General features: G+C 43.7%; 1 protein-coding gene across 1 annotated transcript in view; it reads right to left on the bottom strand.

Annotated features, from left to right (window-relative positions):
- Positions 1–1,661: 1,661 nt before the first annotated feature.
- LOC141166325 (dual oxidase 1-like) overlaps positions 1,662–27,526 on the bottom strand; it is a 261,582-nt gene continuing 235,717 nt past the window's right edge. The window contains exons 29-33 of the mRNA XM_073652895.1: positions 27,095–27,327; positions 25,744–25,902; positions 15,114–15,269; positions 5,068–5,196; positions 1,662–2,338 (exon numbers count right to left, since the gene is read on the bottom strand). Coding sequence (XP_073508996.1) covers positions 2,216–2,338; positions 5,068–5,196; positions 15,114–15,269; positions 25,744–25,902; positions 27,095–27,327 — 800 coding nt within the window. The 3' untranslated portion in view covers positions 1,662–2,215. The remainder of the gene's footprint in view (positions 2,339–5,067; positions 5,197–15,113; positions 15,270–25,743; positions 25,903–27,094; positions 27,328–27,526) is intronic.

Raw genomic sequence — 27,526 nt, 5'->3', positions numbered from 1 at the left:
TATGCCCAAAAGATTTTACTTCACTAGGTGCAGTAAAAAATTGGTATTCTATACACAGGTAGTATATCTTGCAACACAGATAGGCTACTCCACTGACTAACACACTCTGCAATAGGCCAAAAAGGATTAGCTTTGCTAGATTCAGCCAAATGCTGTGAAAAAAACTTGCACAGCACTGGCACAGACCTGCCTGGCAAAAACTGATAGGAACTGATGTAACCTAGTCCTGAAAAGGACTGCAATTACAATTAGTCTTTACTCCCACAACCTATCTATTTAAGAGCACAGCCCTGCCTGATAAAAGTTGTAGGAAATGCTGTAACCTAGTCCTTAAAAGGACTGCGATCACAACTATTCCCTACTCCCAAGCTATCTGTAGATTTGTGCGAAAATTGGCTTGAAATTAACAAGGTATAGCGCACACAGCAACAGCGGTGCCGCCTAACACGCAGCTGCAGCAGTGACAAAATGGTGGCGACGGGGAAAATGGCTTGGTCTTATAGGGCAAGGACATGTGACATACACTGCCAATGACACATGCCCTTGCTTGTGTGAAAAAAAGCACTTTGCTCCGTGTGTGCGCTGCTGATAGGCTGACAGATTGCACCTCCCCACTGTAAATGCGGGAAAGAGAAAAAAAAATGGAGTTCTTCATTATTCCTGCAGAGATCCATCCCCTGCCCCTCCCCCCGCCCCGCTGTACACTCAAACTGCGTATTAACATTAATTTTCATCATTACTGAGAAAAAATCCAGTTATGATTTTGGTGCACGAACAGTTATCGAACATAACCTCGATCAGCCGAATTTTTCTCAAATCGTTCGTGTTCGCCGAATGGCTCGAACACCGCCCAAAACAGATCGAATTTGAGATTGGCGAACAGTTCGAGTCGAACATCGCTCATCTCTACTTAAAAGGAAAGCACACCAGCTAACCTGCCTGTTCCTGCATTCCCCGGTGTGGGTCAACAGCTGTGACCGGGGTCAGACCTGGAGTAGCACCTGGTCCCTCTGCTCGGTTCCTCCCTAGTTCACGGAGTCGACTGAGCTGCTGTGTGACCTTGGTCGGATCGTGTTGATACTTAGTTACGCCCCTCCAGGCACTCCTCAGTTCATGGTACAGTGGGATCACTAATCACGCTCACGCCAGTCAGTCCGGGTGCGAGCGTAACAAAAGGGAACAATTATTCGAACAGCAACTTAATAAAAAATTGATCGATGTAACAAATTAAGTGGGATGCTCTCTGGATATGGTTACTATTTAGGTACAGCAGCTAATTCACATCTACCGCTGCACCTACTACCAAAGCTCCTATACCAAGCACAACTTGGGTTACCGACAAGCCTGGACGATGAGGGGGACACAGTTTTCCAAAGTGGCCATTTCATTCTACTAATCAATATTGGTCCCAATGCTTCATATGTCTAGGAAAAGGCTGTCAATGTATATACAGGAAAATTTAAATGAAAGCACTTCGACTTTGTCTGGGACTGTAGCACGGATGACATAGTCTTATAATGGCTTTTGTGTGCAGAACCTTATTAAATCACATGGTCACATTGTCACATTGTTGATAAATCTTGCAACGTATTTGCCAAAGCATCCATTAAAGTTGAAAACATTTAGTTCATTCTTAGCATCTCCTCTACTGCTCTTTCTCTAAAGTTTTCTTTTGCTTGCCATCATTTAAATATCATATTGGAAAAAATAAATTATCCTGTTTTGATAATAAAAATGAGGATCCATCATGAGATTTGTTATTCAACCTATGTCTTTATTGAAACTTTGCTGCCATCTGCTGAAAAATAGTAGCAATTTCACTGTGTGATTTATAAGATTTACCAGTCATTTCAGTGAGCATATTGTGTTTTTCAATAGCATGGATCATTGTGCTTTGATGTAAAACTTGCTCCAAACAAAATTGAACAGACTTTATTTCAAGCCATAACCGACTTAATTTATATCCCCCCCTTCCAAAATGCTATCAATTGATCTATAAAAACAATGCTGTAATGCACAGTTCAACATTTAGTCTGAAGAGATAAGTGAAATCTACATGTATGTCGACAATGGATGTCATATTTACACACTTACCCAAATATCAAGATAAATCAATCCTGACTATAATTTTCAGTAAAGCAATTGTCAAAAATATCATTGAAATGATAGAAAATTGTAAAATATCATAGGAACATTTCATTACTTGTAATTCATTCTAGAAATTTTCAAAATGGTGAGTAAAATGGGTCTGGTCCCTCTTGTTATGCATCTGACACGCTTTTTCAACATTTTTGGTCATTCCTGGAGGTCCACAACTGAAAACTCCAATTTTTTTAACCTTAAAAGGAAAGCACAAAATAGTTAAAATTTTTATTATTCATATAATAATGATCATCATGTTGATTACTAAAATTACTACTTGTGTTGTTTTGTTAGTTTAGCTCTGAAAAAGTCAAATAAAAACATTATGGTTACCTTAACCCCTTCACGACTTTTGACATACGTGTACTCATGGTCGGAAAAGGGTTCACGACTTATGACTTAAACTTACGTCATGTCGCTCATGCGAGCTTAGGAGCAGTGCCCGCGCGATTGCTGCAGGGAGCTCAGCGTAAGTAATAGCTGAGGCCCAGCCATTACTGCCAGGAGTAGTTTCCACTCCTCCAAAGGCCATTTAACCGCCTAAATGCTTTAATCGATATCGAGGGGGCTCCCTCTCACTTCCAATCAGTGCCCTCATGAAGTCATCGTAAGGGCCTAATCATTGTCATGGCAACTCGAGGTCGTCATGACAACCGCCATGTCTGCCAGCTGCGATGGCCTTGTTAGACCTTGCCAGGAGCATGGTCTAAGAGGATTCTGTCAGTGTAATACTGGTGCATTGCAATGCATTATACAAGCGATCCGAGTAATAAAAGTTAAAGCCCATAGAGGAACTAAGTTTTAAAAAATTGTAAAAACATATTTTTTAAAAAATCACAAAAATAAAAAAATATTATAGCAATAAATACATATACTTGGGTAAAAACAAAACTAAATAAAGAAAATACACATATTTGGAATTGCCGCATCTGTAATAACCCAAACTATAAAATTGTCACACGAGTTAACCCATTCAGTGAACACCGTAAAAAATAAATAACTATGGTACCTTTAACTTAATATTTTGTTGCACAACCTTTTGAAGCAATTATTACAAGCAAATACTTTCTGTAACTGTCAATTAAACTTCTTCTCTTGTCCACAGGTATTTTGGCCCTGTCCTTGTAAAGAAACTGCTCCAGTTGTTTCATGTTTGAAAGATGCCTTCTCCAGACTGTGTGTTTCCACTTCTTCTACAGATCTTCAGTAGAATTTGGATCAGAGCACATAGAAGGCCATTTCAGAATAGTCCAATGCTTTGCTCTGGGTCATTACCCTTTTAGGGGACCCATGATTGACGGTTCAAACCAATCTTTCTGATACTGGGCAGTACATTTCACTCCAGATTGATTTGATAGTCTTGAGATTTCATTGCACCCTACACAAATTCAAGACATCCTGTGCCAGATGCAATAAAGCAGCCCCAAAACATAAACAAACCTCCACCATGTTTCACAGTAGGTACAATGTTCTTTTCTTTGTATGCCTCACTTTCAAGTCTGTGAACATAGAGCTGATCTGACTTGCCAAAAAGCTCCAGTTTTGTCTGATATGTCAAAAGGACATCCACACAGAAGCTTTGTGACTTCAATATGCATTTTGGCAAGTCCCAGTCTCATTTCATTATTTTATGATGTGCTTTCAATAGTGATTTCTTTCTAGGTTGTTTTCATGAAGTCCCTTTTGGCCAAGACAGTGACACTGAATTTACCTTGACCTTGAAGTTCACCTTTAATATCTGTGGAAGTTGGCCTTAACTCTTTGCTTACCATTCTTATTATCGGTCTCTTCAATTTTTCAGCAATGTTTCTTTTGTAGCTACTTCCATGGAGGTTGGCTACAGTTCCATAGATCTTAAACTGCTGAATAATATGTGCAACCGCAGTAACAGGAATATCATGAGTTTGGAGATGGTCTTATAACCTTTACCTTGAACATGTATTTTTCTATAATTTAATTTCTAATCTCCTGAGACAACTCTCTTCTTAGCTTTCTTTGGTCCATGTTCAGTGTGCTACATACCATGATACCAAACAGCCCCATGATTACTTTTCACCCTTTGAATAGGCAGACTGGCTGATTACAAATTAGTAGAAACCTGTGATGCTAATTACAGGACACACCTTAGTTTAAATTGTTCTTGTGGTCAAATTATTTTTAATGCTTTCTAGGTGTATCATTATTTTTGACCAGGTGATTTTCAATACTTTTAAATTTTGGTTCAACAGAAAATGTAAAAAAAAACTAATGTCTGATTTTCATTAGCTGATATTTAGTAAATTTAAATTGAAAATTACTTCTGTAAGTTTCAAGTTATTTCAATGACGATGATGGTTTCTTATTTAAAAGAAGGGTAGCAACAATTGTGTCCACGTGACATTTATTATGCCAGGAGACAGATGAGGGATACACTGATAGTGTAGAATAGCTGTGTTGTTCTGGGAAGTAAGTACATTTTTTTTACACTGGGCCATACACAACACTTTATAAAGTATGGGCAAATCCTCAACCTCTTTACGAAAACCCCCTTAAGATCATGAACATATTTTAGAGCACTGACTATCTGATCATAGCTTTTTGTTTCTATATTAATATAACTCCAGCTGGTTCACTGCTCAGAAATTAGACCATCAAATTAATTACAACAGTATATGCAAAAGTTATTAGTTGTCCTTTAATCAGCACAGTAGCAAAAGAATTCTCAGCAATTCTTTATGACCATAATATGTTTTTTGAAATTACTGGATACTGAAATAAAACAATAATTAGCAATTGTGGTATATTAGCTCAGTTGTTAATATCGCTTATAAAATTGTGTCAGTGTTGAATAGCGAACAGTGTTAATGGCACTGGAAATGACTAAACAAAAATTAATTAGATTCATTTGACTTTCATCCAAATTAATTTAAACATTAAATCACTCACCTCTGGGTGAACTTCCTGCAGAGAGGTGAAGAACGGCTCAAACTGCGGCCTTCCAAAATGAGTGATAGATCGCAAACCGGTGAATAAGCTGCGATTCAGAACTTTCTGGAAGTGTCTTTCACAAATATACTAAAATAGAAAAGAAGGGGGTTATTTATAAAGGTTTGGTCTATTTTTTCCCACAATATAAAGTACTAATACAAATAAGCAATCGTTCTGCATCTGCTCAATACATAAGTGTATTTTGGCATATTCCAGGAGTTTAGAAGTTGTTCACACCAAATAGCGGTAAGGGGAATAAATGTTGTTACTTAGACGAAGGAATGTGTGTCAGTTCCAGCTTGGGTGGTTTTAAGATTTTTCTCACAGATACACTCACCCATATGCCTAATTAGGTGTAGCGCCGGCGTCCCTGCACTCTGCTAGGCAGGGACGCTGTTCCCCTCACCCCTCTGCTCCGAGCCCGGCGTCCTCCTCCCGCTCTGCTGGCAGCGCGCGCTCCTTCCCGGCCACTGTGCTTAGGGCGCGCGCGCGCTCTCCCTCCCTCTTAAAGGGGCCGCGCACGCCGTCCTAAGGAGTCCCCGGCCAATGGCCGGAGGACTTCACCATATATAAGGCACCTCCTCCAAAATGGAGGTGCCCGAGCAATGTTGTTGCACTGTTCACTACTCTGCTTCAGCCCTCAGGTCCCGTTGCCAGTTACCTGCCAGATTCCTGCCAGTTTGCTGTCTGATTCCTGCCTGATATTCTGCTTACCTGCCTGCTAGCCTGAGGTCCGACGGTCTGCCTACCGACTCCTGTCAGTCTGTCTAAGGACCAGCTTGCCCGCTCACCTGGGAGCGCTCCCCTGCTACCTGTCTGCTAGCCTGAGGTCCGACGGTCTGCCCTCCAACTCCTGTCAGTCTGTCTATGGACCAGCTTGCCCGCTCACCTGGGAGCGCACATCTGCTACCTGCCTGCTAGCCTACCTGGAGGCTCCGCCGTCACGTGCTGTGACCACCTGCCATTCCAGAGACTCCTGCCCGCTCACCTGGGAGCGCACACCTGTTACCTGCCTGCTAGCCTACCTGGAGGCTCCGCCGTCACGTGTTGTGACCACCTGCCATTCCAGAGACTCTCGCTTGCTTACCTGGGAGCACACATCTACCATCTGCCTGCTAGCCTACCTGGAGGCTCTGCCATCACAGGTCGTACCTACCCTTTACCCAGAGACTGCCCCGGTCACTTGCCGTGACCTCCTGTCCGTTCATCCAGAGACTGCCCCGGTCACTTGCCGAGACCTCCTGCCCGTTCATCCAGAGACTGCCCCGGTCACTTGCCGTGACCTCCTGCCCGTTCATCCAGAGACTGCCCCGGTCACTTGCCGTGACCTCCAGCCCGTTCACTCAGAGACTGTCCCGGTCACCTGCTGTGACTGCCTGCCCGTCTTCCCTGGTCGCCACCCGCTCCATTACAAGGACCGCCCCCTTGTATAGTAGCTCAGAGGTTCCGCCTCCCAGACCCGTTACAGTTTGCTCGGGCCATGGAACCCGGTGGCACCCAAGCTCCCTCACTCTCGGACCTGTGTCATGAACTGTCCCGTCAGAGGTCCCAACAGGAGTCCATCCTGGGTCACCTGCGGAATGTCAATACTCGCCTGGACACTCTGACTGCTCCACCAGCAACCACCGCCATAGCCATGACTCGCAATCCGGCAGCTCCGCTGCCCACCAATACTATGGTATCCTACCCCGGACCCCGGCTTTCTGCACCTCCTCGCTTCGGAGGCGACTCCGCTCAGGCTCGGGGCTTTATAAATCAGTGCACCCTGCACTTTGAACTCCTGTCCCACCAGTTTAACTCCGACCGGGCCAAAATTGCCTTCATCATGTCCCATCTCACCGGGGAGGCCCTGGCCTGGCTAAATCCTCTATGGGAGAGAGGAGACCCCCTGGTGTCCGACTTGCCTGCCTTTCTCACGGCTTTCCGGAAAGTCTTCGACGAACCTGGACGGAAGACCTCATCCGCATCATCTCTGCTACGCCTCCGTCAGGGAAGTCTCACCGTGGGCCAATATGCCATACGGTTCCGTACCCTTGCCTCGGAGCTGGCCTGGGATAACGACGCTCTGGTATCTGTCTTCTGGGAGGGTCTGTCCGGCCGTATTAAAGATGAACTTGCCGGTCGAGACATTCCTACCACTCTCGATGACCTAATAACTCTTGCCACCCGGATTGACCTACGGTTCCAGGAGCGTGCCAAAGAAGTCACCCGTGAGAGAAGGTTTCCACGTCTAGCTCCTACTTTTCAGAAATCCATCACTCCCTCCGTTTCTCCCCAGGTACACTCTCCTGAGCCTATGCAGGTCGACCAGACCAAGATGGTCAAAACCCGTCAGGACTTACGCCGTGCCGAGGGGAGCTGCTTCTACTGTGGCAGTAAGGAGCACCGGATCCGTACCTGCCCGGAGAGGTCGGGAAACGCCTGTGTCTAGGTTCGCTCAGAGAGGTCGACCTAGACAAGAATAAATCCTCTCCATCTCTGCTGCTGTCAGTCTCAATTATCTGCGGGGAGAATCGTTATTTCGAACTAGCCCAACTTGACTCTGGAGCGGCCGGGAATCTTATTTCACAGGCCCTGGTAGAAAAATACCACATTCCCACCAAACCTCTGGCTATACCATTATCTGTCGCTGCTGTGGATGGGGGCCTCTTACCACGTCCCATCCAACTCATCACCGAATCCGTAACTCTGCAGGTGGGAATGCTGCATTCTGAGAGCATCTCTTTTCATGTTCTGCCTGGACTCTCTCACGCCCTCTTACTAGGTCTACCTTGGCTCCAGAGACATGCACCGGTGCTTGACTGGCAGACCGGAGAAGTCCTTCGCTGGGGACAGGACTGTCATAAGACTTGTTTGGTTCCTGTTCATCCCGCCCGTCCTTCTCCTACCCCAACTAATCTACCTGGACTTCCGATTCCCTATTGGTCATTTGCTGATGTCTTTAATAAAAAGGAGGCAGAGACATTACCCCCTCATAGACCATACGACTGTCCTATCGACCTGTTACCCGGTACTACGCCTCCCCGTGGGCGTATTTACCCATTGTCCGCTGCTGAGACCCGGTCGATGTCCGAATATATTGAGGAGAATTTGGCCAGGGGATTCATCCGGAAATCTACCTCCCCGGCGGGAGCAGGCTTCTTTTTCGTTAAAAAGAAGGATGGCTCTCTCCGTCCCTGTATAGACTATAGAGGCCTTAACCAGATCACGGTGGAGAATAAGTACCCCCTTCCGCTCATTCCAGAATTATTTGATCGTCTGAGGGGGGCTAGAATCTTCACCAAACTGGACCTCCGTGGGGCATACAACCTGGTCCGTATCCGTCAAGGGGATGAATGGAAGACTGCATTCAACACCCGGGACGGCCACTATGAATATCTGTTAATGCCCTTTGGTCTCTGTAACGCTCCTGCCGTCTTTCAAGAGTTGGTCAATGACATCTTCCGGGACCTTCTCTGCTCCTGCGTAGTGGTGTACCTGGACGACATCTTGGTCTTCTCTCCGGATCTCCAGACTCACCGGAGAGACGTTCGTCAGGTCCTGCTCAGGCTCAGGCAGAATCACCTCTTCGCTAAATATGAGAAGTGCCTCTTTGAGCAGACCTCGCTTCCGTTTTTGGGCTACATTATTTCTCAGACCGGCCTTCGAATGGATCCAGAGAAACTGTCTGCCATCGAGAAATGGCCCCGACCGGAGGGGTTGAAGGCCATTCAGCGGTTCCTGGGCTTCGCGAACTACTACCGCCTCTTCATACCGCACTTCTCTTCCCGGACTGCCCCAATTTCCGCGCTCACCAGTAAGGGCACTAATCCCAGAGAGTGGCCGCCCGAAGCAGAGGAGGCCTTTCTTTCCTTAAAACAGGCCTTCTCTTCCGCCCCGGTGCTGCATCGCCCAGATGGCAACAAGCAGTTCTTCCTGGAGGTTGACGCCTCCTCCTCTGGAGCCGGAGCGGTACTTACCCAAAAATCATCTTCCGGGAGAATGGTAACTTGTGGCTTCTTCTCCAAACTCTTCTCCTCTTCTGAGCGCAACTATTCCATAGGAGATCGAGAGTTATTGGCTATCAAGCTGGCATTGGAGGAGTGGCATTACCTGCTCGAAGGGGTTCTTCACCCGGTAATAATTTACACTGACCACAAGAACTTGGCTTACCTCCAGCATGCCCAGAGACTTAACCCGCGCCAAGCCCGGTGGTCCTTGTTTTTTGCTCGCTTTGATTTTATTCTTCATTTTCGCCCGGCTGACAAAAACATCAAGGCGGACGCCTTGTCCCGATCCTTTCTGGTGTCTGATCTCGAGGAGGAACCGAAACACATCATCGATCCCGCCAGAGTAATGCAGGTGGCTCCCGTGAGTCTAAATCGTCTCCCTCCCGGTAAGACGTTCGTATCAGTACCTGATCGGGAGAAGATCCTACACTGGGGTCACTCGTCTAAACTAGCTGGCCACGCCGGTCAGAAAAAGACCCTCCAGCTTATTACCCGGCACTACTGGTGGCCTACCCTGAACAAGGACGTAATAGACTTTGTTTCTGCCTGTGTGTCCTGCGCCCGCAACAAGGTTCTTAGACATCTGCCAGCCGGTCGCCTCCTTCCGCTCCCAGTACCTGCTGCCCCCTGGCAGCATATAGCAATGGACTTTATAACTGATCTCCCCGTCTCTGCCGGTTTTACGGTCATTTGGGTGGTCGCTGACCGCTTTTCCAAGATGGCTCACTTCGTTCCCCTGCCAGGCCTCCCGTCTGCACCTGAGCTGGCTAAAGACTTTATCCGCCACATCTTCCGTCTTCATGGCCTGCCCCTCCACATCGTGTCGGATCGTGGGGTACAGTTCACCTCACGCTTCTGGAGAGCCACTTGTAAACTGCTAAACGTCACCCTGGACTTCTCCTCCGCTTACCACCCACAGTCTAATGGTCAAGTGGAGCGGATCAATCAGAACCTGACCAGTTACCTCCGGCACTACGTTAATGCCCACCATTCAGACTGGGTGGATCTCCTGCCATGGGCCGAATTTTCTTACAACAATCACGAGAGCGAATCTTCCTCCAAATACCCGTTTTTTGTTGTCTTCGGTCAGCATCCTCGGATCCCATTTCCCGTCTCCACCTCGGTGGACAATCCGGCTGCGGAATCTCTTGTTAACAAATTTTCCTCCATATGGGAGAGTACCCGATCCGCACTCCTTCTGTCATCCGAGCGTATGAAAAGACATGCTGACAAAAAACGTCTGGATCCTCCTCAATTCCATCCAGGGGATAAGGTCTGGCTCTCGTCCAAGTATGTCCGGCTCAAGATTCCTTCCTATAAGTTAGGGCCTCGGTTCATCGGTCCTCTGGAGGTCATCAGTCAGATCAACCCGGTGGCCTATAAATTGAAACTCCCGGCCAACTTGCGAATCCCTAACTCCTTCCATGTATCTCTCCTCAAACCTGTGGTACTTAACTCTTTTTCCAAGTCTACAGGTACGCCTCCTGCTCCGGTTTCCGCTGAAAACGAATTTGAGGTAGAGAACATTCTGGCCACCAAAAGGGTAAGAGGGAAGACCTTTTTTCTAGCAGATTGGAAGGGGTTTGGTCCTGAAGAGAGAACGTGGGAGCCCCGGGAGAACATCCATGCCCCTCTCATCCTAGCTAAATTTCTCTCTGGCCTAAAAAAGGGGGGGCCTAAAGGGGGGGGTACTGTAGCGCCGGCGTCCCTGCCCTCTGCTAGGCAGGGACGCTGTTCCCCTCACCCCTCTGCTCCGAGCCCGGCGTCCTCCTCCCGCTCTGCTGGCAGCGCGCGCTCCTTCCTGGCCACTGTGCTTAGGGCGCGCGCATGCTCCCTCCCTCTTAAAGGGGCCGCGCGCGCCGTCCTAAGGAGTCCCCGGCCAATGGCCGGAGGACTTCACCATATATAAGGCACCTCCTCCAAAATGGAGGTGCCCGAGCAATGTTGTTGCACTGTTTACTACTCTGCTTCAGCCCTCAGGTCCCGTTGCCAGTTACCTGCCAGATTCCTGCCAGTTTGCTGTCTGATTCCTGCCTGATATTCTGTTTACCTGCCTGCTAGCCTGAGGTCCGACGGTCTGCCTACCGACTCCTGTCAGTCTGTCTAAGGACCAGCTTGCCCGCTCACCTGGGAGCGCTCCCCTGCTACCTGCCTGCTAGCCTGAGGTCCGACGGTCTGCCCTCCAACTCCTGTCAGTCTGTCTATGGACCAGCTTGCCCGCTCACCTGGGAGCGCACATCTGCTACCTGCCTGCTAGCCTACCTGGAGGCTCCGCCGTCACGTGCTGTGACCACCTGCCATTCCAGAGACTCCTGCCCGCTCACCTGGGAGCGCACACCTGCTACCTGCCTGCTAGCCTACCTGGAGGCTCCGCCGTCACGTGCTGTGACCACCTGCCATTCCAGAGACTCCTGCCCGCTCACCTGGGAGCGCACACCTGTTACCTGCCTGCTAGCCTACCTGGAGGCTCCGCCGTCACGTGCTGTGACCACCTGCCATTCCAGAGACTCTCGCTTGCTCACCTGGGAGCACACATCTACCATCTGCCTGCTAGCCTACCTGGAGGCTCTGCCATCACAGGTCGTACCTACCCTTTACCCAGAGACTGCCCCGGTCACTTGCCGTGACCTCCTGTCCGTTCATCCAGAGACTGCCCCGGTCACTTGCCGTGACCTCCTGCCCGTTCATCCAGAGACTGCCCCGGTCACTTGCCGTGACCTCCTGCCCGTTCATCCAGAGACTGCCCCGGTCACTTGCCGTGACCTCCAGCCCGTTCACTCAGAGACTGTCCCGGTCACCTGCTGTGACTGCCTGCCCGCCTTCCCTGGTCGCCACCCGCTCCCTTACAAGGACCGCCCCCTTGTATAGTAGCTCAGAGGTTCCGCCTCCCAGACCCGTTACATTAGGACATACTGTATGAGCCCTGACTCCAAAAAACTGGCATTTTGTATGAAATATGGGCTCCTGAAGTTTAGAACGTTCAATGTGCAAATTTCCCCTTCAACAAAGATTCTTCTCTGGGATGTTTATTTTATCCCCTCTATGATGCTGCTCAATCATAAAAAGACAGCATCATAGAGGGGTAAGAAAAAGCAAACGTCCACAGAGAAAGTAAAAATTTCATATGAAGGCATGTGAAAGTTTTTTCTCTCATATTATAAGCTAACCAACTAAAAAAAATACTGGTATGCCATATTGGACTCCATACTTCCAAGAATTCTGCAGTACTGGGGCTAAGCCCTGACAAATTGCATACTGTTCTACGCTAACAAGCCTCACTGGATCCCTGCCAATGTACATGGACCCTAAATGTGAAAATGTGTTATTCTATCATCTCAACACAGACTAATTCTTCTAAAATGTTATCAAATGGGTTGTTGGGGAACAACATATAGATCATCAATGAGATCAATGGGTGTCTGATACCCAACAACCTCAATCAGTCAGCTGATATGCAGCGATCAATAAAATTTTATTTTTACTTTACATACTTTACTTTTACATATTCCGCTGCTCTTTACAGACATTATCATCACTGTCCCCATTAGGACTCACAATCGAAATTCCCTATCAAAATGTCTTTGGAGTGTGGGAGGTAACCCATGAAAACACAGGGAGAAGATACAAACTCCTTGGAGATGTTGTCCTTCATGGGAATTGAACCTAGGACCCCAGCGCTGCAAGGCAACAATGCTGATCACTGAGCCACTGTGCTCAGTGGTTAGCACTGTTGCTAACTGTATTGCTGCAATGTATTGAAAGAAACCATGTTTGTTTCAATACATTGCTTACACTCGGCTGCTATTAGAGCAAGAATCAGCTGATCGATACGGATATCGGTGATGAACCCTCACAATTCTCATATAGATCACCTATTGTAAGAATAGGTCATCAATATGTTAGTCGTGGACAAACCCTTTAACTCCATGCCATGAAAACTTCAAGCTGTTCTGAGATTTTTCCAGAAATGTACATATTTTAAAATAGTCCATTGAATACACGCTTTCATTTATCAATGCAAGTATTATATTTATTACCAGAAAAATAGCAGATCATTCATTTTTCGGTCAAAGCTATAATTATTTATAAGATTAATTTTCTTGAATTTTTATATACTATATTCACTTTGATCATTTTACTTTTTTACATAATACTGCCATTAATTATATCTTGAGATATTTATAGTTGACGTTTATATAATATCCTAATAGAATAAATAGGCCAGTAAAAGCTTTTCTGATAGAACACCAGTAATGGTGCTTTTCTGTAGTAAAATTACTGTAAAATTGCATGAAAGTACAGAACCTATCTAACTCATATGTCTAAGAAATTTTAATGAAAAGGAAGTTACATTAAAGCTCTTACGTAGAAAAAAATACACTATGTGCTTTTCCTCATGCTTTACAATTTGGCATATAATTATAGTTTTAAAAGAAAGGTGACAGAAATACTAGTAATGGGTTTGATTTGTCTGTGACATCTAGCTTAGTATCTGCTTTTGGGTTACTGCTTTCTTGCTCCATTTACACTTTCAACATTTATCGAATATATCAACTGACAAAAATGTAAAATAAAACAAAAACTATTTGTTATTATTTTTTATATAATATAATGCAATTTCCTAAAGAGTGCAATTCTAATAGACCTGGTGCTTAGTCCTGAGGTGAAGGCTAATTCACATGTTTGTTCCCTCCATGTATTTTGGCAAGAACAGATAAAGGAAGATATGTTTTGACAAATCTTTTTTCTTCTGCTGATTGCAAATCTGTTTTTAGATAAAATAAATAAAGAAAATTTCAGTCACTAAGATGATTAAAAGAAAAAGTTATTTAGGTGAATATGTCCACACCTTCACCCAGCCTTGGCACATTGTGATGTACAATCCCTTGATGGAGCTGAGGATTGTTTTTAACGGACCACTTCAGCATTCTTTCCCATTCTGTTAGCAATCAGTAATCTATTTACAGTATGTGCATTAATATATTTATCCACTCATGTCTTCCGCCATTTCCAGTCCTGCAACAGTTCCTCTCCTGCGTCATGTGACTTCAGCTCTAACTTGCTGGCTCATACAGCGGACCGGGAGTTCCTTTCTTCATGTAAGCCAATGAGAGCTTCATTCTCAGTTTCATAGATTTCCAGTGAGAAAATTACTTTGAACAACACAAGATGCTGTGTAAACTGGCTGGTCACAAGTGTGGTTACATGATGCAGAAGAGGACCAGAGCACCGCTGAATACGGCATAAGACAGCGATAATGTACACATTGCAAACACATTACTGATTGCAAACAGAGTGAGAAATGAAAGTAACTGCTACAGTGAACTTTTAAAGAGACTCTATCAGAAATTTTGACCCCTCAAAACTGGGCATAACAGTTTTGTGGCATCTACCACGATAGGATGACCAAACCCAGTGACTGGCTGGGGCTGGCTCGTGCTTGTCGATGTGACGTCACAGCTGCAGTCTTTCCAACAAAGAGGTGAAGAGATAATAAGTAATGATTAAAATTGTCCAAAAAGATTCACAAGATACTGGTCATGACATTGCGCATGCATAGTAGTCACAAGAGACATCAAGCATTTGACGCCAGTTGAGGAATGTCACACTTTCCCGGTCAGGGCTGCCAAGGTTTTGCAAATACTTTTCTTCAACTTTAGTGATAATGATTGGATATTTTTAAAGAAGAAGTTGTTTTTTTTAAAACCAGGAAACCCTTTCAATTAATGTAATAATGACCTTAAAGCTCATTTAATGGACTACCGAACTTGCCAACTAAGCTCAGCAATGCAGTCAACAAGCCATCATAACCTCTTAGATGTGCTTTAATAATTGTGAAGCACTCGAAACATTGTCCATACACTACAGAAGCAAATGAAAATCCTACACTGAAATAAATAAACAATATATACAAAAATATACACAAAGGGAAATGAGAACATTCACTTCTTTAATGTGCTAAATTCTTAAAATTTTTAATTGTAAATCTAACTCTTTCTTAAAAAGTTTCCTTACCAACATAGTTGTACGTAGGTCAAATTTTTCAGCAAACTGGGTAATGTAGATGTGAACTGACACCAAATTATGTTCATCATTTTCCTCAACTTCTCTGATGATTTCTGCCAGCCACTCGAATTGTCGTTGTGTACGAGTAACCCATATAAAGTATATCTGTAAAAACAGGGAAAAGTTCCATTATAAAAAGATATAAGGATACAATAAATTAATTATCTAAAGGTGGTCTCTTTCAAACCAAAGTTTGGGTTGTAATTGATTTTAGTCTTTGATAGTTTTTAGACATTCAAGCTAACAATGATTTTAACTTTTTTAGCATTTCTTAATTATAATATCAAATAAATTTCAGCTTGAAGGCAACAAGTCTGAAGGTAGATTTTTATGTCTCATGCCTTGTTCAGACATCCATGAATCAAGAATGTGTTCTATCCATGATTTCCACATATAGAACATGTACCCATTTTAGCCTATGGTGATATTCCCATTTCCATGTTTTTTTTGCCAACCATGTATCTATAGAATAATCACGGAGATGTGTCCAAGTCACGGATCAAAATTATCCGTACAAGTCTATGGGTCTGTGAAAATCATGGTCTGCGCAAGGGTGGCATCATTGTGCAATCCATGACTAATAGTATAATTGATAGGAAATGCTATAATTTATTTTTGTTTCTATATGTGAAAATTAGTGATGAAACCCAAATGGTAAAAACTAACATACTGACCAAACACTTGGATCCAAAACACTGATGAAACTCGGACCGTTTTTAGAAAAATCATTGACGACTAAATGAGGCTTAAATGTGAAGCTATAGCATGGGCTGCCACCATCAGATTACCAGCAGAGTATATCAGCCGATAATATCTACCAATAAACTGCTGAATTATGTAATTTACGAGTGCTAGACAAGGCCAAGAATCCTTAACCGGTTCCCGACCGCCCACTGTAGATAAATGTCGGCGCTTGCTGGGCTCTGTGCAGCGCCAACGTTTAAAAACGGTGGGTGGTCTCGCAGTGCTCAGGACCCCCAGGGTCCTGCAAGCGCTGCGATTCCGGTGCAGAGCGTTAGCTCTGACAGGGGACATCATCCGGACCTGATTGGATCAGGTCCCAGTGATGTTAACCCTTTGCTATGTTCTATATGCCGAGATCTATAGTGATCGCGGCATATAGAAGATGGAAGGAGGAGAGGGGGTCGTCTTACTTACCTCTCCGACGATCCCTGATAGCTTCCAGGACCTGGGGTTGCTATGGCAGCTGGAGGTTACATGACCGCCTCCAGATCTGCCACATGTGGTGCCCTGCCTGGCTCAGCCTGCAGCTGAAGCCAGGCAGGAGACTGACTGTGAAACAGTCAGCGATGATCTCATGTAATGTAATACGTGTCTATTACATTACATGAGATCAGTGATCAGAAAAATAAAAATTAATGTCCCATACAGGGACTAAGTAAAAATGTAAAAAAATGTTTTTAAACTGTTAAAAAAAAATCACAAAATAAATAAAAATAAATAAATAAAATATTAAACCAATAAATCCGTATATTTTTACAAAACCAAAAAAAGTACACATATTTGGTATCACCGCGTCCGAAACAACCCGAGCTATAAAACTGTCACACTAATTAACTCCTTCTGTGCATACCGTAATAAAAATAAATAAAAAACGGAGCTAAAAAATATGCTTTTTCATCATATCGCCAAACAAAAAGTGAGAAAAAATGCGATCAAAAAACAAAATAGAAATAAAAATGGTACCACTGAAAACGTCATCTTGTTCTGCAAAAAAAAGCCGCTATACAGCTCCATCAGCTGAAAAATAAAAAAAAGTTATAGCGCTCAGAATAAAGCAATGCAAAAAAAATATTTTTTTCTATAAAATTGTTTTATTGTGTAAAAGCGCCAAAACATAAAAAAAATACAGTAAGTGTAGTATCGCTGTAAACGTACTGACCCGAAGAATAACGCTGCCTGATCACTTTTACCACACGCAGAACGGCATAAGAAAAACCCTCAAAAAACAATTCCTGAATTGTTTGTTTTTGTTAATTTTACCTCCCAAAAAACGGAATAGAAAGCGATCAAAAAATGTCACGTACCCAAAAATGGTACCAATAAAATGTCAACTCGTCCCGCAAAAAACAAGCCATCACATGACTCTGTCGGCTGAAATATGGAAAAATTATAGCTCTCAAAATATGCAAAAACTAGATTTTGCAAAAAAAAGCGTCTTTTAGTGTGTGACCGCTGTCAGTCATAAAAACCCGATATAAATCTGGTATCTCAGTAATCGCACCAACCCAAAGAATAAAGTAATCTAATCAGTTATATCACACTAGGAATGGCGTAAAAAATAAATAAAACCAATTCTTCACCTGCTACTGATTTGTTTATTATGTCTCCCAAAGATCGCAGTAAGGCTCTGCCCACATTTATCCTGCGCTCTGCGCTAAGCGCTTACACCAGAGTTTCCGTGTAAATCTCTGAAATACGTGATTCAGCCGGAACCCATGACGGAAGATTCCCTGTAATGAGGCAGATATAGGCCACTGTGGATGCCGTCTGGCCTGTGATCCCACGGTGTCATTTGTTTTAGGCGTGCATAAAAGTGCGGTTGGCCACAGTTTTGTGCACTTCTGAAAAAAAGGACACCGCTAAACAGAGGCAAGACGGAGTCCAGAGTAACTCTGCTGCCTCATTACAGTAAACGGATCCGGCAGGGGTTTCATCTGAATTACATCACTTGGAAATTTAGATGGAAACCCCGATGTAAGTGCTCAGCCTAGAGCGCCGGATAAATGTTACGTAAAATGTTCCCAATAAAAGCTTCAACTCAGTCCTCAAAAAAAGCTAGTCCCCACTCAGGTCCATCATCTGTTAAAAATATAAGGGACTTCCAAGTTACTGGTAGCAGAAAGGCTCTGGAAAAGCGAAATGGCCCTTGCCCCCCAAAAGAAATTCAGAAAATTTTGTGCTCCCAAATCCAAATGCCTATTCTACAATAATTTGTTCTCCAATTGTCAAATAGCACTCCGTCCCCCCCAGATCTCGCCGTATGGCTGAGCGGTACGATACAGCCACATATGGGGTATTGCCACTTTTAGAAGAAATTGTGTGGCACATTTCGGCACCATTTTTACCCATTGCCCTGTGTGAAAATATAAAATCTGAGGGTAAAACATTTTTTTTGTGGTAAAAATATAATTATGCTTTTTTCACTGCCCAATGGTATAAATTTAAAAATTAAAAAATACTCACTACTTCCCTAGATGAATTCCTTGAGAGGTGTAGTTTCCAAAATGGGGTCACTTGTGGGGGTTTCTGCTGTTTCGGCATGTCAGCGACTCTTCAAATGTGACATGGTGTCTGCTGCCTATCCCAGCCAACATAGCGCTCCTTTCTCTTCCGAGCCCTGCCGTACACCAAAGCAGTGGTTTTCCCCCACATATGGGGTATCGGCGTACTCAGGAGAAATTGCACAACAAATTTCATGGTGCAATTTATCCTGTTACCCTTATGATAATACAAAATTAGAGAATGAAAAACATTTTTTGTGGAAAAAATGTGAAAATTTTATTTTTACGGCTCAATATTATAAACTTCTGTGAAGCAGCTGGGGGTGCAAGGTGCTCACCACACATCTAGATAAGTTCCCTAAGGGGTCTAGTTTCCAAAATGGTGGCACTTGTGGGGGGTTTCCACTGTTTAGGCACATTAGGGGCTCCCCAAATGCGACATGGCGTCTGCTAATTATTCAAACAAATTTTACATTCAAAAAGTCTAATGGCGCTCCTTCCCTTTTAAACCCTGCCATGCGCCCAAACAGTAATTTGCCTCCACATATGGGGTATCAGCGTGTTCAGGAGAAATTGCACAACAAATTTCATGGTGCAATTTATCCTATTACCCTTATGATAATGCAAAATTAAGGGATGAAAAACAGTTTTGTGGGAAAAATGTGAAAATTTTATTTTTACAGCTCAATATTATAAACTTCTGTGAAGCACCTTGGGGTTCAAGGTGCTCACCACACATCTAGATAAGTTCCCTAAGGGGTCTAGTTTCCAAAATGGTGTCACTTGTGGGGGGTTTCCACTGTTTAGGCACATCAGGGGCTCCCCAAATGCAACATGGTGTCTGCTAATTATTCAAACAAATATTACATTCAAAAAGTCAAATGGCGCTCCTTCCCTTTCAAACCCTACCGTGCGCCCAAACAGTGGTTTGCCTCCACATATGGGATATCAGCATGTTCAGGATAAATTGCACAACAAACTTCATGGTGCAATGTTTCCTATTACCCTTATGATAATGCAAAATTAAGGGATGAAAAACGTTTTTGTGGGAAAAATGTGAAAATTTTATTTTTACAGCTCAATATTATAAACTTCTATGAAGCACCTTGGGGTTCAAGGTGCTCACCACACATCTAGATAAGTTCCCTAAGGGGTCTAGTTTCCAAAATGGTGTCATTTGTGGGGGGTTTCCACTGTTTAGGCACATCAGGAGCTCTCCAAACGCAACATGGCGTCTGCTAATTATTCAGACAAATTTTACATTCAAAAAGTCTAATGGCGCTCCTTCCCTTCCGAACCCTGCAGTGCGCCCAAACAGTGGTTTTCCCTCACATATGGTGTATCATCACGCTCAAGAGAAATTGCACAAAAAAATTTGACGACCATTTTTTCCTGTTACCCCTGTGAAAATAAAAAAAAATTGGTCTAAAGTAACATTTTTGTGAAAAAAGTTAAATGTAAATTTTTTTCTTCCACATTCCAAAAATTCCTGTGAAGCACCTGAAGGGTTAATAAAGTTCTTGAATGTGGTTTTGAGCACTTTGATGGGTGCAGTTTTTAGAATGGTGTCACTTTTGGGTATTTTCTGTCATAAAGACCCCTCAAAGTGACTTCAAATATGATTTTGAACATTTACAAATGTTTTTGTAAATTTTGTTGGAAAAATGAGAAATCGCTGGTCAAATTTAACCCTTATAGCTCCCTAACAAAAAAAAATTTTGGTTCCAAAATTGTGCTGATGTAAAGTAGACATGTGGGAAATGTTATTTTTTAACTATTTTGTGTGATATATCTCTCTGATTTAAGGGCATGAAAATTCAAAGTTTGAAAATTGCAAAATTTTCAAAATTTTCGCCAAATTTCCAATTTTTTCACAAATAAACGCAAGTTATAATCGAAGAAATTTTACCACAATCATGAAGTACAATATGTCATGAAAAAACAATCTCAGAATCAGGGGAATCCGTTGAAGCATTCCAGAGTAATTACTTCATAAAGTGACAGTGGTCAGAATTGAAAAAATTGGCCCGGTCATGAAGGCAAAAACAGGCTCTGGTGCGAAGTGGTTAATAAATATTTCCTACCAGTCATTTTGTTAATATACATACCGTATATTCCGGCGTATAAGACGACTTTTGAAGACTGAAAAATCTTCTGTCTAGTCTGGGGTCGTCTTATACGCCGGTAATGTTTTTGAACTTTCAGAAATTGACATGCGGGGATACTCTGGGGGTGTTAATAAGCTGCCGTGGCCGTATCCCTGCCATGTGGGAGTTAATATAAGGTGGAGGGAGTTAATATACGGCGGCGGTAGGTCCAGACAGTCAGCGCTTCTGTGCTGAAACTGACACATCGCTGCGCTGTGTCTTCTCAGGCCTGGGACACAGCGCAGCGTATTCCCAGCAGCGGAGACAGACAGAACCTAGCGAACTTTTCTGACACATCGCAGTGTCTTCCCAGCTCCGGACACAGCGCAGGGCTTCTGTGCCGACAGCTTTCACTTGTCACAGAAGCGCTGCGCTGTGTCCGGAGCTGGGAAGTTCGCATCGTTTCTGTGACAAGTAGTGTTGAGCATTCCGATACTGTAATATCGGGTATCAGCCGATATTCGCGGTATCGGAATTCCGATACTTAATTCCCATACTTTTACAATATCGAATACCGGAATCGGAAGTTCCCATAATGCCTGCGCTCTGCAGTGTCTCTGAAGGATGACAAGCTGGATGGCAGAGCTCAGCTGATATCCAGCCTGTCATCAGAATGCCATCACAGCGTGGGAGAATTCTCCTGATTGTTTAAAAGCCGGCGGGCGGTAAAAAGCCGCCGGCTTTTAAACAATCACACAGCCCCATACTGCTTCCCCGCAGCCTCCCACCCCGATCCTCCGCTCCCCTCGCCACCTCCCATCCCGATCGTAAGTTAGGACCGGGCGGGGAGTGCAGCACAAAGGAGCGGGGAGCGAAGGACCCGGGCGGGGAAGCCGGCAGTGAAAAGACTTCACCGCCGGCTTTCCCGTTCTGTGCTGCGCTTTCCCGCCGGTTATTTCAAATGAACAGCTGAGGTATCAGGTGATGCCGATCAGCTGTTCATTTGAAGTCGCCGCGGTGCCCTCAGAGGGTTCATGTGAGTTCAAGCTTGACTTCATTGCATGAACTCACATGAACTTTCCCACGGTCTCACAGGTCAGCCTCACCTCCCAGACCCGTCATGATTGGTGTGTGCGGGTGTCTGTGCGTGTGTCTGCGAGTGTGTGTGGGGTGTCTGTGCGATGTCTGCGGGTGTGTGCGGTGTCTGTGAGATGTCTGCGAGTGTGTGCGGGTGTGCGCGGTGTCTGTGCGATGTGTCTGTGCGATGTCTGCGAGTGTGTGTGGGTGTGCGCGGTGTCTGTGCGATGTCTGGGGGTGTGTGCGGTGTCTGTGCGATGTGTGCGGTGTCTGTGCGATGTCTGCGGGTGTGCGCGGTGTCTGTGCGATGTGTGCGGGTGTGTGCGTGCAGGCAGACATAGGCCGATGTGACACTACTACTCCCATTGGCCTATGTCTGTCCCCCGTCCACTCCTGCCAGCAGGATCAGCTCGATGGGAGCAGTAGTTCCCATCAGCCTGATCCTGCTATATAAATTGCCCTACTGTGTCCCCAATAAATGTTAAATACATGTCATTGGTGGCCAGTGGTTACCTACAATAAATTAGTTCATACATTACCTGTCCCCGCTGATCGCCACCTAAAATAAAGTAAAAAATAAAAAACTACACCTATACTCACCTAGACACCTAATTCCCCGAAGCCATCGATCTCCTGTAATAAAATATAAAATAATAAACCACAACCTTATCCTTACCCCTCCGTAGTAGTCCACGAGTGTCCCACGAAGATCTCCAGTTCAGAGCAGCCACATAGAATGTGACCGCTCTGAACCGCTGCCGCCGCTAGAATGACAGGGCCGTAAAGCAGCCCCGTCATTGCATAAGCGGGTTCGCCGGAGTTCAGGCAGCGCTGCTCCAGTTAGCTGCTTTACGGCCCTGCTGTATCGTGAGAAATTCCCACGGTACAGCAGTGCCGTAAAGGAGGTCTCCGGAGCTGCGCTGACTGAATGCACTCCGGTGACCTCAGTCAGTGGCTCCTGCTGCCGGGAGCGGACGTGTTCCCGGCAGCGTGAGCTTGCAGCAGCCATGCACAGCTGTCACCATCTCCAGATGTGACAGCTGTGCATGGGAGATCAGCGCCGGAACGTGGACAGGTAATTATTTTTTTTTTAGTAAACTAAGAATTAAATAAAATGGTGTGGTTTATTTCAAATAAATTATTTTTTTCTTGGTGTAGTGTGTGTTTTTTCTTTTTAACACTTTGTAGGTTAGTAATGGGGGTGTCTTATAGACGCCCATCATTACTAACCTGGGCTTCATGGCAGCTGGCGCTGACATGAACCCCAGCCCTATTACCCCCTGCCACCGCACCAGGGCAGCGTGGAAGAGCGAGGCTAAGTGCCAGAATTGTTTTTTTTTAACTTTGACTATGGGGTTAGTAATGGGGGTGTCTTATAGACGCCTCTCCATTACTAACTTGGGCTTGATGTCAGCTGGCATTATAAGCTGACATCAACCCCAGCCCTATTACCCCACTGCCACCGCTACAGGGCAGTGGGAAGAGCGAGCCTAAGTGCCAGAATTGGCGCATCCTATGGATGCGCCATTTCTGGGGCGGCTGACGGCTGGTGTTTCTAGCCTGGGAGGGGGCCAATATTCATGGCACCCTTCCTGGGCTATTAATATCAGCCCCCAGCTGTCTGCCTAGCCTTTGCTAGCTATTAAAATAGGGGGGACCCCACGTCATTTTTTTTGGGGGGTCCTCCATTTTAATAGCTAGTAAAGGCTAGGTATTCAGCTGGGGGCTGATATTACTAGTCTGGGAAGCTCCGTGGGTATTACCCCCTTCCCAGGCTTCAAACATCTGCCCCAGCTGTCTGCTTAACCTCCGCTAGAGACTAAAATTAAGGGGGACCCCACGCCAATTTTTTTAAAAATAAATCCTTTATTTTAACACTAAATGACAAGTACAGTAATCAACACTGTCACTGTACTTCATATATATGTGACTGACATGTTTCTATCTATCTAATCTATGTATGATTCTCTATTCCTTCTATTCTAAATTGTCGGGTACAGATGCTGAATTGCCGGCCGGCTTTTTTAAAGAGACGGTGCACGAAAACACTATTATATTTTTTAATAAATCCTTTACACTAAATGACAAGTACAGTAAGCAACAATGTCACTGTACTTCATATATATGTGACTGGCATATTTCTATCTATCTAATCTATGTGTGAAGCTCTATTCTTTCTGTTGTAAATTGTCGGGTACCGGTGTATGCCGCTGATGAAAATGGATGATAGTAATGTTGTTGTTGTATGCCTTATGTTTATGAGTGACAGTTTTCCTGCTATATACCTGCATGTCATAAGAATTTAAATTAAAAAAGGACCATGTTAAATTCAAATCTGTTTTTTTTTAATTTTTACCGGTGTTTGGTATGCGTTGGAAAAGGGGTAGTCTTATACGGTGAATATATCCTAAACTCTATATTTTAACAGAAAAGTAGGGGGGTCGTCTTATACACCAGGTCGTCTTATACGCCGGAATATACGGTAGATAACATTCAGGACAGCTGCAGTGGAAATTATCAGAAAAAAACTAGTGCAGAATATATTTATCAAATTATTATAATTCATCATGTGATAATGTTGCTTAAAAACACTAAAACAGCATTTTTGTGAAATGTAAATTATATTGATAATCTTAATCATTAGTTAAATATCTTGACCATGAAGTTGTCATGTCTGTGCACAGCAAAAGTGAGAGGTCTTGTTTAATTGTCAGCAACTGCTGCATTATGTAAGGGTAATACTATTGTACTACATCCTGTATTGCGTATACAATAAACCTGTTTACAGCATACAGTGAAGGAAATAATTATTTGATCCCTTGCTGTTTTTGTAAGTTTGCCCACTGACAAAGACATGAACAGTCTATAATTTTAAGGGTAAGTTAATTTTAACATTGAGAGATAGAATATCCCCCCAAAAAATCAAGAAAATCACATTGTATAAATTAGATGAATTTATTTGCATTTTGCAGTGAGAAATAAGTATTTGATCCCCTACAAACCATTATGAGTTCTGGCTCCTACAGACCAGTTAGACGCTCCTACTCAACTCATTACCTGCATTAAAGACAGCTGTCTTACATAGTCACCTGTATAAAAGACCCCTGTCCACAGACTTAATTAATCAGTCAGACACTAACCTCTACAACATGGGCAAGACCAAAGAGCTTTCTAAGGATGTCAGGGACAAGATCATAGACCTGCACAAAGCTGGTATGGACTACAAAACCATAAGTAAGACGCTGGGTGAGAAGGAGACAACTGTTGGTGCAATAGTAAGAAAATGGAAGAAATACAAAATGACTGTCAATCGACATTGATCTGGGGAACCATGCAAAATCTCACCTCGTGGGGTATCCTTGATCACGGGGAAGGTGAGAGATCAGCCTACAACTACACAGGGGGGAACTTGTTAATGATCTCAGGGCAGCTGGGACCACAGTCACCAAGAAAACCATTGGCAACACATTACGCCTTAAAGGTTTAAAATCCTACAGTGCCCGCAAGGCCCCCCTGCTCAAGAAGGCACATGTGCAGGCTCATCTGAAGTTTGCCAATGAACACCTGGATGATTCTGTGAGTTATTGGGAAAAGGTGCTATGGTCAGATGAGACAAAAATTGAGCTCTGACATCCCTGACATCCTTAGAAAGCTCTTTGGTCTTGCCCATGTTGTAGAGGTTAGAGTCTGACTGATTAATTAAGTCTGTGGACAGGGGTCTTTTATACAGGTGACTATGTAAGACAGCTGTCTTTAATGCAGGTAATGAGTTGAGTAGGAGCATCTAACTGGTCTGTAGGAGCCAGAACTCATAATGGTATGTAGGGGATCAAATACTTATTTCTCACTGCAAAATGCAAATAAATTTATCTAACTTATACAATGTGATTTTCTTGATTTTTTTTTGGGATATTCTATCTCTCAATGTTAAAATTAAACTACTCTTAAAATTTTAGACTGTTCATGTCTTTGTCAGTGGGCAAACTTACAAAAACAGCAAGGGATCAAATAATTATTTCCTTCACTGTATATGTATCTGCACACATCCTCTGCTCGCCATGTGTTATCTGTATTATTGCGCACATTTTTCTTCATTTTAAATTGTATTTTATTTTACTTCGATATTTTCCTTCTATCTGATTCTAAATTTTAAGATAAGTCACATCTTACCTTTTTACACATTATCTTTGCATTCACAGATGATTTAAATACCAAATCTTTAAGAATAGATGCAAAAGGTGTGACTCCAATCCCCCCTCCAACCAGTACTGAAACATCATACTTATTCCATTCTTGGTGTCCTTCACCAAAGGGTCCATCTAAATATATCTAATGATAAGAAGAGGTCCGTTAACAAAAAAGAAAAATGGGAAAAATAAATAAATAAAAAGTTAATAAACCCAAATGGGCCAATATATTAATAAAAATATGGTTCTACAATTGCTTTTGATCATTAGGAGGAAACAATATAATTATAAACACTTTGTGCACTGCAGTATTTGCATTACTTTACTGCATCTAACGTAACATAGATTTAAAGGGAACCTGTCATGTCCAATAATGCTACTAACCTGCAGCTAAAGGGTTAATATAGGTTAATAGGGTTAATAGTGTTTAGAAGGTGCCTGGCCGGCTGTCAGTCAAAGTGTTAGGAGGGGGGGGGGTTCATACAGTTGACACTCACAGTATAGTAAGCAGTGACTGTAGCCGTGCCTGGACGCCTGCATGACTGAAAGCCGGCGGCTCCTGGGAGAAATAAAGCTCATTTCTCTTAGGTGTCACATCTTCAGTACTGTGGCCAGGAACTTTCTTAACACTATAAGCTAGAAGTTAATAGTGTTATTGAATATGACAGGTTCCCTTTAAACATAATGGAACTGATAGAGGGCTTTAGAGTTACTCGGTACAATTCCATAATGTAATGAGCAAATGCCATGAACCTATTAAAGGGGTTTTCTGGCCTTAGGCCACGGCCCCACTATCAGTATTTAGTTAGTATTCGGTCAGTATTTTTTCTCAGGAGTAGGAAATAAAACCAGGAGTGGGTGATAAATGCAGAATTTGTGCACTTATTTCTATTATACCTTTTCTCTGATTGTTCCTCACCTGGTTTTGGCTCCCACTCCTGAGAAAAAATACTGACCGAATACTGACCAAATCCTGATGTGTTGTCAAGAATCTACAATGCGGATGGTCATGTGATCGCAAGAATGCAATTTGCATACTTTCAACCACATTCCAACTAGACTATGTCCGACCTCTCTCAATACACTTGCATGGAGTGAGGCCGTCCCCATCAAGTTGGTACTTGACCGCAAATCACATACTTGTGCTCATGTGCCTGTTGCTCCCTGCGCCGGAGAATTCTCACAGTGGTTAGTGTCTGCAATGTGAAGATTCACAAATCTGCAGTCAGATAGAGTGACTGCAGACTTGGAGCCTAAGGGTAGACCACCCCTTCAATAATGGTAAAAGCAATATACTGTAAGTTTTCAAATATAGGGGAAATATTCTACTGTACTTTTGGATATCCATTGAGTTCCTCCACACTCTGAGGAGAGTACAGCTCACGAAGGCGAGTGGTCCAAGGTCCTGCAGCTCTTATGTGTAAACTCAGCGTGTCCTCATGTGGGGCAGTGGTTAACGTAAATGGGTGATATTCATTTGTCCCCAAAGCTAAGCAAGCAATCCTAACCCATTGTCCTGATTTGTATTCAAAATCATTGGGGCGCTCAAACCTTAGGTAAGTCACATCTATGCACAGAGAAAAAAAGAAAATATATTTTTCCAACAGATAAAACACATAATTGAATACAATAAATGGTAAAACTCAGATAATATTGAGTCCCAGTTACTGGAAAAGAAAACAAATACCATGGTATAGAATGTTATCAAGACGATAGATGGAAGTAGGACCATGAAGACAGATCTTAATTTTGAATTTTACAGTAAC

The sequence above is a fragment of the Phyllobates terribilis genome, unplaced genomic scaffold (assembly GCF_046119375.1).
Source record: "Phyllobates terribilis strain yellow unplaced genomic scaffold, ASM4611937v1 Scaffold_11__3_contigs__length_659146591, whole genome shotgun sequence".
Classification (NCBI taxonomy): Eukaryota; Metazoa; Chordata; class Amphibia; order Anura; family Dendrobatidae; genus Phyllobates; species Phyllobates terribilis.
This window is presented reverse-complemented; position numbering and strand designations above follow the sequence as displayed.